This window comes from Pimephales promelas, chromosome 18, assembly GCF_988280905.1.
Source record: "Pimephales promelas chromosome 18, fPimPro1.hap1.1, whole genome shotgun sequence".
In the NCBI taxonomy this organism is placed as follows: Eukaryota; Metazoa; Chordata; class Actinopteri; order Cypriniformes; family Leuciscidae; genus Pimephales; species Pimephales promelas.
Window position 1 is genome coordinate 15,144,334 of NC_142786.1, and position 11,303 is coordinate 15,155,636.

Sequence of the window (11,303 nt, forward strand, 5' to 3'; positions counted from 1 at the left end):
AATTTTGTCATATGGTTAAACCAAACACATCACTGGAAAGGTCTTGATCAGCCGAGTAAGAGCTTTGCAACCTGAAGGCTGTACCTGGCTCCTGCTTTGAAATATTGACCTCTGAACTTTGCTATTGATGCATGTTGTGAGTCTTATAATTCAGCAACTGAATGGGCTAAAATAATAAAACCAACTGTTATATAAAGCTCTTGGACTCTTCCATCACAAGGGACACCGGTTGGTGCGATCACCAATAGGGGGCATCACCAAAAGTGGTAAAAATGAAATCTCACCAAGTTATCATTTATAATTTCAAATTCTGACCAAACTTTTGTGTTTCACATATGCCCATACCCATGAGTACACAACTAGTTTTTTACTCTAGACATCCATTTACATGTTTTAGCAATTTACAAAATCAAAACTACAATTCCCTCTTGCAGCAGATTGCAACGTGATAGACAGCCCGTTAAATATGTAGTTCTTCCGGTTGGCAAAATAGGGTTGCAAGTAATTAGGGTTTCAAAAAGAACTATCGTATAAAGTAGCTTCCTAACAGACATGCTACTGCAAAAGCATAATACGTGTTGTATGAATTCAGACCAAAACATCGTATTATGCTTAGCATTATTAGCTAAAATTGCTTTGTATGGGAGATTTATGCTGGTTACTAAGGTAACCGTGTTGGCGCCTTAAGTTGGCGCAGGCGCGTAGCCTGAACACAGAAACCTGTCTATGACAGAAACGGAAGAAGGGTGCGCAAACACACACACACACACACACACACACACACACACACACACACACACACACACACACGCACACGCACACGCACACACACACACACAATATATATATATATATATATATATATATATAGCAGGGAAAACTCTGGACATGTCGCCAGTCCATCACACAACCACCCACACTTATGGAAATTCTCTATTTTACCTATTCTATTCGTTTTTTTTTTTTTTGATTAAATATTTTCAATTTATGTTTTTATACAGAAGATAATGAAAAAAAAAACTTTATTTGTAAAGAACAACGTGATATGTGATACAAAGACCACAAGAACATTTATTCATATAATTATATGGTAGACATCATTTAAAGCAAATAACCTCTATGATTGTAAGCGGATACAAGTTGTCTAGTGTTAATTATTGTATCCAGAGTTGTGCACCAGGATAATGAAAAATGTGTCTTAATTATGGATATAATTTACAAATTAATTAATAAATAAAACACATAACCCTATACTTACTTGACAATTAACATGTGGAAATGTTATTTTTGTGTGATTATTTTTAGTTATATACCCTGCATACAACTGGCACACAATTTTAAGATAAAAAAGAAAAATCAGTAACTGAATATCTTATTTTGCAGGACAGAGACAAACAAATCAACAGCTCTGAAATAGTTTGCAGGCATGTACAACATGGTTTTATAGTTTTATATATACCTGAAGTAATGCCATGGTAAATTCACTTTGTTGGCAAGGTAACAGACGCAATAACAACAGGAAATAATACACTTAAGACACAAGAATTGATCAATCATTTCTGTAAAGTATTTAATCTAGTGCCATGTAATAAATGGTTCATTCCAAAAGTATCAACAATCACTGTGAATAGCATTATTTAGGTGTATAGAGTATAAAACAATCAAACTATTACATCACTGTAAATAAAATTTTTGCACAGAAAAGGTCATTATGTTGACACTATTAGATGGGCAAAGCTTGGGGAAGTCACCACTGCAAGAGGCTGCAGTCATTCGCAAGCTTGAGGAGCGCCACAGTTAACTGCAAAAATAGTCTGCGAAACTAAATTGAAGGTGAAACTTTAAAACCGACCTGCTGTGTGTAAACAGAGTTTTGGAGAATCATGTAAAAAAATGTCTATCCATCTATGAAGCTAATGTTGCTTACTCAACATATTGTTGTGAATATGTTGCTGGAAACAATTCTGCAAAATATTAGCACTGTATCAGACACATTACACTACAAAAAGTTTTTTGTTTTCCTTGAAACACACCTGCAGTCTAGTTATACTGTAATTGACATATAGTCGAAAACACATCCTAACAGTTAAGCACTCATTTATACTGCTTCAAAATCACTGTCATCTGAACTCTCATAATCAACTTCTTCATGGTCCTCTGGTATCTCCTCGGGATCATTCTCCAGCAGAGAAGCAGCATTCGGTCCTAAAGCCAGGCTGTAAGTTGAGCATATGACTTGGAACTTCTCCTCCACATCTGCAAGCCTTTTCTGAAGAAGACTCAGTAGCCCACCATGACCCTCTTCACTTAAACTGCCTAGTAGGATAAATTAAAAGTGAGGCATGACAATACTTCCATTAAGTTAGTTTTGTTGAGCTATTCATTAACTGACTTTACTGAATATACAGACCATTTAGATCCAGCCACAAGGAATCAATGATGTAAAACTTGATGATCTCAAAGTGAGTGGGGTTTTATAGGATCCCTAAAACCATTACAGCAAGAATCTAATAAAAGTTAGCTTCTTACCACTGTTTCTGACCAAAGACATTTCGGATATCCTTGTCCTAATGTTTCCAGACAGCTTTCTGAGACAGGTGCAGTGCTGTCTCATCTCCCTCATCACAATGATCTTTTCCTCTTGAAGGCGAACTTTTGACATGTACACATCAAAAATCTTCTTCTTGGTGAGAATGTTACTGGATTCTGAAGTCACACAAATAACATTCCATCAATACAAATTTGACCTGTACATTCTAAACAGCAGGCAAAACATAAGTAGTTTATGCCTTAGAGAGAAATTGCTACATACCACTGCTGTGCACTTCCCAAGGCCAAATTAGACTGTCTCCTCCCACAGAGAGCCCGGTCTCCACCTTCTCTTCAATGATGCGCTCCTCATCTGCCACCTGCTCATTGTAGAGCTTGATTGTTTCCAAGAGTTTTCTCTTCTCTTCCCACAATTTTCTTCGACGCAAGTGTCGAACTTTGTTGCTGTCTATAAAAATTGCAAAACACAGAAAACATGATGCACAAGCCCATTCACATGCAGATATGAGAAAGTTCAATGAAATACTAATACTTATAACTGACTAAAGATTTAATAAATTAAAATGTTGTAAAAAAAAATGCATCATGACTTAAAATGTGTAATAGAGGCCTAATATCTGTAAAACTAAAAGGAAGACATTTTAAAATTAAGGAGCTGAAAACAAGTTAATACCAAAACAATACAGATAAGACGTCTCCAAGTAATAAACATTACATAAATATTAGGTGACTTATCAACATACCAGTCTGATTATAAAGGCTGGCTTTTTTTTGATGAACACCAAGAAACATTTGTTCAATAGATTTCTGACGTTCAAATCGGCCATCACATCTGGTACCAGAATCTTAAAGCAACAACAATACATGTAAATGATTATGGTGTATTTTAGGCTGTAAATTTAAACAGTTTGAAGTTCAAGTTAAGTTTATTTAAAGCCCCAAATCAATTATTACAGTCTCAAAGGAGCTTACAAGCCCACAAGTTTATAACAAACAAAACAGGACACGTCCAGTTACACAATGAATTATCACGCAGCAATATTAGTAAGCTACATAGAAGAATGTCCATAAAACACTGTACCGTCAGTAGCCCATTGTCTGACATCATCTACCCACTGATGCACGACATTCTCAGGACACCCCAGCTCACTGCTCAAACTCTCCAGTCTCTGAGACTCAGCCTCAGCCTTTTTGAGAGTCTGGTGTGTAAAATAAAAAAGAAAAAGAAAAAAAAGATTTCTGCCTTTGTGATCTTAAAAAGAGAGAAAAACATGAAAAGCTATTTATACCCAACTCAGACACAACATAATACCTTGATGTATCTGCTGGATAGTGTGAAATGAAGGCCTTCCAGCTTCCGTCGGTTCCATCCAATTGCATGGATAGTTAGCATGTCATTTCTGGCTTTAAAGACAAAATGATGTGATGGAGGAAAGTCCCATTAATGCCCATGAGATTTTACTTCATCCACACATTGAACATTGAGTTTTAATTAAAGAGAGATGTAATGCATTTCTATTAATGTGTTACTTACTATCATATTTCCAGCTTTATATTTGCATTTTGCAATACATGTTACATAATATTTGCAATCTCAGAGTACAAAGTATTAGACATAAAAAAATAAAAACAATAAAAAGAAGAAAGAATAAAAGACAGGTTTCCTAAAATAATATAAATAAGCAACAATTACCAGATTTTGTCATGTACTTGGTTGTGAGGGCACAACGAGACAGGTAGCTGTTTACCATTTCGACCTCCTCCCCAGCAGTTGTGCCAGCACCTTCCTGATTTTTGCCACTCCAGATTATCTAACAATTTATTCTGGCACTTATATTATAATCATTTACAGTGTATTATATAAGTCATAAAATTACAATTTCAAAAGGTATTATAAAGAATATGCAGTACCTCACACTTGGTTGAATGAGCCTTGGCATGCATGACAGAAAGGAATGGTCTCATCTGCAGTAAAGGTCTGAGTTCCAACATGGAGACTGCCAACTTCTCGAGATAAGGCCAATACTTGCAAGCAATATCTGTGCAATAGAACTGCCCGTTTGTGGCTGCTTGGAGATCCTTCTGCAGGTACAGCGGATAAGCAAATATTCCCCCCCTGTACATGTTAAGAGCCTTGAGTAGCACTCCGTGTCTGCAAACAACCACCTCAAGGCCCTCTTCATCCAGTTTGCTTGCTTTTCTGGCTGTTTCACGTGCAGCAGACCACTGACTGGCTCCACAGATCCCTTTGCCGGCAGTCTGCATGACAAAATAATTCTGGTTAAAACTGAAAGTTGCTTTTTGTTCTAGTTACTTCATCCATCAGGATGAGTCAGATTACATCACACCAACTGGCATCTTTGTAATGATCAGTGATAATAAAAGGTTTACTTTCAAACTACTACTAAGGAGGAGCTTCAGAAAATGCATCTTCCACTTTCTTTAGAGTGACAAACTGCATGCATAGTCACTATCTCTTACAGAGATCTGCTATTACATAATGAGTGAGCTGCTAAACTAGCCATTTTGAATGCCACCACACATACCATGTTTAATTTCAAACCTCAACACAAGATTGCTTAAAAGAGTGCAGCATGCTAGGGATACAATATCTATTTAATAAAGCAACAATCATACATTTCAAATTTTGGATTTAAATCATAGGAGCAAAAACTAACACTTTTCATTTTACTCCTGATCTCATCAACAAAATGGTGTACGTCAGTGTCCTTGGCAATGAAGGTGCCATCAAAATAGGGTTCCTCTGACCTTAATAGAATAAGAAAAAATATATATTTAGTGCAAGACATTATATGTTCTGTTAATTTTACATTAAATAAAATGATTACAAGTTTAAAACAACGAACCCTTTTGACTGCCGAAATCGGTACACTTTTCTGTTGCCGTCTGCACAAAGAGCGAGCATGTTAGGTGTACAAGCCGGGCAGGTGAAGTGCTCTACACTGGCCATTTCTTCACACTGGTACTGGCAGAATGTGTATTCCATGAAGCTTCTTTGAAAGACGTCTCCATGTATTTTCCCAGCCTGTACATGCGATTAGTGAAGAAGAGTAAAATGAAATAGCTACACTAATATTCTCTACCATCTCAACTTTGATCCACACTGATCTTACCCTTCCAAACAGACAAGTCCTTCTCTCCAACATCCGCAAAAAACCTTGTCTCGATAATCCTGGTGCAACAGTTTTCATTTCTTCAAATGTACTGAAGACATCGACTGAAAAAAGCGTGTCTGCATTCACAGATGCTGGCCAGTACCCACTTCTTATTAGGTCGCTCATGTCAGGTGTCCAATGAGCCAGACATAATCTACACAACAAGCTTGGCAAGTGCAAGTCATACCGACCTAAAATAAAAAAGTAGAACATTCTAACACACGAAGGGACAAGAATTCTTTTTAAATATAAAACCATAGTTCCTACCATTTATGCAAACCAAAATGATTGCTCTGCCAGCTGATTCTGTGAAATTTGAAGGGTCGCAAGTGCATAACTGGACAGGTCTCACTGTAGGTAATAAACATACTGAAAAGAGAAGAGAAATAATTTGAGCGAAGCATTAAAAATATGTACAATTAACATAATAAAAGTTTAAAAAATAATAATAATAATAATAATAAAAAAAACACTTTACCAAAAAGGTTCAAAACACTACCTTGATTGACCAGTGTATATTTGCCATCTTTTTTTACACAGCACACTGTTGGCTCAATGGGCTTGTAAATTCCCTCAATGCAGGACTCCCTGTTATGGAGGGTGAGTTTTTTGTGTATGTGCGTGTCACAATCCATACACAGCCACTCTTGTGGCATGCAGTCTCTGCAGCGAATGACGGCAGGAGACGTGCAGTGGCTGCAGTTCTTTTCTGGAGCCACATTGCAGAACAGCAAACAGTTGATATGAAAAGACCTTGCTTTCCTCCACTCGTCTTGGGCTACAGATTGGCGCAAGCACCATGATGTGGATGTTGAAGGGGACTTGTTGGTGCCTTGAACGTCTGCTGAGGTCAGAACATCCTGCAGTTTCTGCATCTCAATGTCTAAAATACAAAATTAAGAAAATAATAATTCCTTTCACGCTTATTGCTAAATTGCTTAATTACAGTAAGGTCAGGTGTCATCTTACCAAATAAGTGTTGAGAGCAGTTTGATTGTGTAACTGTGGGGACCTCCTCAGATGACTCAAAAGGTGTCACGTCCTCACTGCCAACCACAGAAACAACTGAAAAGATAGATAGGAAGGAAAGAAGGAAAGAGATAATGTTCATGTCTTACAAGCATACAATACAGTGTTCATTTAGTGACTTAAGGCTATAATCGGTTGATTGATATGTCTGACACTTCCTTTAAACTCTAAACGTTTTTTTGAAAAAACTTGTTTGCAGCATGAACCGGACACTGCTGCTTCACTTCTACTTATTTTTTTTTTGGAATTGCTAAGCATTGCAGTTAAATCCATAACATAAGTAACACATCCACCATGTGGTGTTTCTGATGGCACAGTTAAACATTCAGTATTTAAAGGAAAATTATTAAAATCCAGAAACAGAAATCCTATTAACCTAACAAACCTACCAAACAAACAGCAAGCTGAATTCTGTATACAATGGCCACAATTATATTTACTAATCACAAATAATCTTGGAAGGCATGGACTACCTGTAGCTGAAGCACGTTTTCGTGTCTCTCCACTTCTGCTTCTTTTTAGCAGTGGACGTCCTTTAGCATCTCTCTCCACCCATCGGACATTGCATTTATTACCTTTAGCAGATGTTGCTTTGTCCTTCGCTTGCTTTGCCTTGAATGACAGAAAGTGAGCAGTTTATTATAAAACTGAAATACAGCCAAATCTTGAGCAGTTCATTCAAATTTTGCACTCTAATTCCCACTCCTTATTGGGAATTAGAGTGCAATTGTCCAATTGTCCAATAACCAATTGTCTCAAAAAATACTCACTTTGGTTTGAGCAAGGAACATGTCTGCAAGGAAAATAGCATCATCTGCTCTCCCTCTGTTTTGCTGAGCAGCCATTTCAAAGATACTATACTGGAAAGGAAGATAAAAACACAGTCAGATAAAAAGTATTAAGGATGTATAGTATAGGGTTGCTATAGGCTATATAAAAACTAAATAAAAAAATGTTTTGAGACAGTGAGAGAGAGAGAGTAAGGTGAAATAAAAATAAATAATAGAGTAACAATACTTACTTGAAGACAGTGACGCTTCAGAAAAGAGATAGAGATCGAGAGAGAGCGAGAGAGAGAGCGAGAGAGAGAGAGAGAGAGAAAGAAAGAGTGTGTGTGTGTGTGTGTGTGTGTGAGAGAGAGAGTGATAGAGAGAGAGAGAGAGAGAGAGAGAGAGAGAGAGAGAGAGAGACTGACAGTGAGAGAGATAGAGGAGTGGCTCTTAAAAGAGCCGTTGGTTTCTTATAAAATTAGACAGGTGGAGGTAAGGATGGTGGGTACAAACAGGAGCTGTTGGACAAAGGAAAACGAAAACATAGTTATTTTGCAGCAAAGATTCCACGATTTGTCATACTATACATATAACTGCAACAAAACAAAGAAGATAACTTTGATGCTGCTGTTATTGCATATTCATCATGCAAACTGCATTCATGTACAGAAGCAGTGTGTCGTAATAAATGAGATTTAAAAAAGATTTTGTTATTTGTCCTCTCGATGCGCCTGTAAATAGTTGTGTGTATGGTTATTGTTTTAGTGTTGTACCCCCAATTTTGCCCATTTTCTTCTGAAAGATTTATTTACATCAATTACAGAACATAATATGAACTTTATCGATCAATAAAAAAAAATGTAATGGCACAAACTAGAATAATTATAGTAAATTTTACATGTGGGGTCGGTAAGATGTTTAATGTTAAAAGAAGTATAATATGCTTACGACAGCTTAATTTATTTGATCAAAAATACAGTAAATCTTTATAAAAACTAAAATTGTGAAATATTATTTAAAACAGGTGATCTGTTTTCTATTTAAATATGTTAAAATGTAATTTATTCCAGAGATCAAAGTTGAATTTTCAGCATCATAATTATTAGAACAGCTTATATGATATACATACATACATATATATATATATATATATATATATATATATATATATATAAACACACACACACACGTGTGTGTGTGTGTGTGTGTGTGTGTGTGTGTGTAACAATGTAAAAGCATTTACGATCACGTATAATCGATTTATTGCATCATTTCTGAATAAAATAAATTCGTTCAAAATCGAAAAAATTACTGGTTTATGTGAGGATCTGATTGCCCCCTGCTGGTGTTCAACCTTCATTCCTGCGTGTCATGTTCACGGCTTGAGGAGGCAAAGCGTGAACATAACACGCATCCGTTAGTGGACCAGCGTGTGTATTACACATTTTAGCGTGATACCGGGTTGTTCCATATGGTCTCAGTTAGTTACTTTACAGAAACTCGTCCAGCTCATCCAGGTCTGGGGCACTTGGGTGAATCTCTGCGTTGACACATCCAATATCAACTCCTGATGGTCTCACTGATACATTGATCATTTGTTTGGCATCTGTACTGGCCAGCATTGATCTGAGGAAAGGCACAACACAACAAAACAACAGAAAGAAAACACCAGCTGATGCTGCTAATATTATTCGCACCTGAATGAGCCAGTCTTTCCAGGATGCAAATATTGAGTCAAGCCAATACCCAAAGCTCCTGTCTCTCCCCGCATTGGTAGCAACTTCCGGTCTTAATTCTTTTATCTTCTTCATGTCCCTAGTAAATGGTCCATCCGGGGCTGTGCCCGCTTAGGAATAAATGTACAACAGTCAGTTTCAAACATTACGCACACACTTCCGTTTTCTGCCAGGAGCCAATTCAGAGCTTGTCTGTTCTGCCAGGTCATTTTGCTTGTGTCTTTTAGTTGTTCTCCTAGAGCTTCGAGTGCTTCATCCGTGTAATTAATAAATCTCTGCTGGTTGTAATATATGTAATTAATCCATTCCATATTCTTATTTGGCTTTATCTATACAAATATTAATTCAAGTCCTGCTGCTGCCTCGTCTCTAGCATATGGTCTCCATCTTGGCTGTAACAATCCATCACTAGATGGTTGAAAGATCCTTCTGGAATAGAGCCTATTGGGGTTGCTGTTCCTTTTCTGACATTATTTCACATTCATTAAAAAAATTAATCTACCCTTGTCTGTAAGTATGGGGACCAAAATCCCTGTCTTTTTATCTTTCTCAACATTTCCCCCCTTGCACAGTGATCAAAACTGTCTGTGCGCATCAAGAATCAGGATGTTTAGTAGTGGTAATGGAGCTATCATAAGTCCTTCCATGGCAATCAAATCTAACACCAATTCTGACGTTGTTTTTGCATTTGGCTATCATCAATCTTCTATTGAAATCATCTATCATCAAATTTCTTTCTTTTTTTCTCTTTTTATATTTTTACTCACTTCCCCCCTTTGTGCGATGGTCAAAAAACCACGCACATCTTAAATTAAAAAGGTTTGCCAGTGTAATTATTTTAATTCCTTTAATACCTCATTTGTCCAATCTAAAGTTGAGGGTGTTGCTGCCTTCTGGACTTATCTGATATAGACTTAATTTTATATTCAATTATCTATCCTAAATTTCAAGGTACGAATATCACTAATACAAAATTGTTAATACAACTCTGATGACAAAAGCTACTGAATATTGTGGTGTAGCATTCCCCATGTGACAATGTCCACGTCTGTGAACAACACAGCTGGCCGACATCAGTTGCCATTTGATTGTGTTAAACACCTCTGTCATAAACCTCACTTTTTTAATATATAATATAACAAATTATCTGGTAGGTCTTGACTGTTTAAAAGACCGATTATCAGTTTATCTAATCTAATTTGTCATTCATCTGTTCATTTAATTTCTCCTCATAATCTTTTAAATTACTTTAGATCTCATCATAATCTCAAATTCATGACCCACAATATCAACATCGTACAATCCCCGGTAATATCAAAATTTGTGATATCACGTGTTTATAATTTGTGTAGTAACTATTTTACTTCTCAAAAATGACTATTGACCAAGATAGAGTGACCAGCATCATAGCTCTATCATCCACATTTTTGTTGTTTGACACATTTTGTCCCCCCTTTTTTAATACAGAACTTATACCAGCTACATTGAAAGCATAGCCCAAACATTCTCTGTTTAATAAACAAAATCTTAAATAATCTAATTATGCATTTACTCTTGTTGTTATTATTATTAATCCAATATTCGCTCACTCTGCTAAGTCCAGTCTCGGCTTTAATTAATTATTTAGTCATGCAAGCACTTGACTTCTTTTCTTTTAATTATATTATTAGCATTATTAAATGCTTACAGCTGGACTGATGTCTATGGAAAGAAAGCAAATAGAGTGTTAGCCTAACAGAACATAAAGAACTGCTGCTGGACCAGTGTATAACCAAAATACAACTAATATGGCCAATCAATGAAATTATAAGCGGTCTCTGTTGTGATCATTTAAGACGTATCACCTGTGCCTGCTTAAGAAAGGATGAAGTTCTTCTGCTTGGATCAGTTGAACTGGTTGGGCTGCTGTCACGTTTCTCTCCTCATCCGATGCATTTGATCTGTCAGTCCTCATTCAAGGGTCTGGCGTCATGTTCTGACACAGTGGTTGGACAGGATGCTGTAGTCTCTCTGCCTCTGCTCAGCCTGGCTTTTGGCCAAGC

The 11,303-nt window shown here is 36.7% G+C and overlaps 1 protein-coding gene across 1 annotated transcript; it reads right to left on the reverse strand.

Moving 5' to 3' along the window:
- Window positions 1–1,432: 1,432 nt before the first annotated feature.
- On the reverse strand, window positions 1,433–8,392 carry LOC120488635 (uncharacterized). The gene is made up of 16 exons (XM_089122862.1): window positions 7,526–8,392; window positions 7,229–7,367; window positions 6,696–6,791; window positions 6,226–6,609; window positions 5,994–6,095; window positions 5,685–5,917; window positions 5,418–5,596; window positions 5,229–5,319; window positions 4,462–4,809; window positions 4,244–4,361; window positions 3,863–3,954; window positions 3,632–3,749; window positions 3,294–3,395; window positions 2,813–2,998; window positions 2,530–2,706; window positions 1,433–2,316 (listed from the first exon to the last, which is right to left on the reverse strand). The coding sequence occupies exons 1-16, from the start codon at window positions 7,598–7,600 to the stop codon at window positions 2,099–2,101; spliced, it is 2,658 nt and encodes an 885-aa protein (XP_088978988.1). The 5' UTR covers window positions 7,601–8,392; the 3' UTR covers window positions 1,433–2,098.
- Between the last annotated feature and the right edge of the window lie 2,911 nt (window positions 8,393–11,303).

Excerpts from the sequence above, each read along its gene's own strand:
- LOC120488635 (XM_089122862.1), bottom strand. The coding sequence starts at position 7,600 with ATGGCTGCTCAGCAAAACAGAGGGAGAGCAGATGATGCTATTTTCCTT. Across the intron at positions 3,750-3,862 it reads TATCCAGCAGATACATCAAG|ACTCTCAAAAAGGCTGAGGC; the intron begins GTATTATGTTGT and ends TTTACACACCAG. Across the intron at positions 3,396-3,631 it reads CAGACAATGGGCTACTGACG|ATTCTGGTACCAGATGTGAT; the intron begins GTACAGTGTTTT and ends TGTTGCTTTAAG.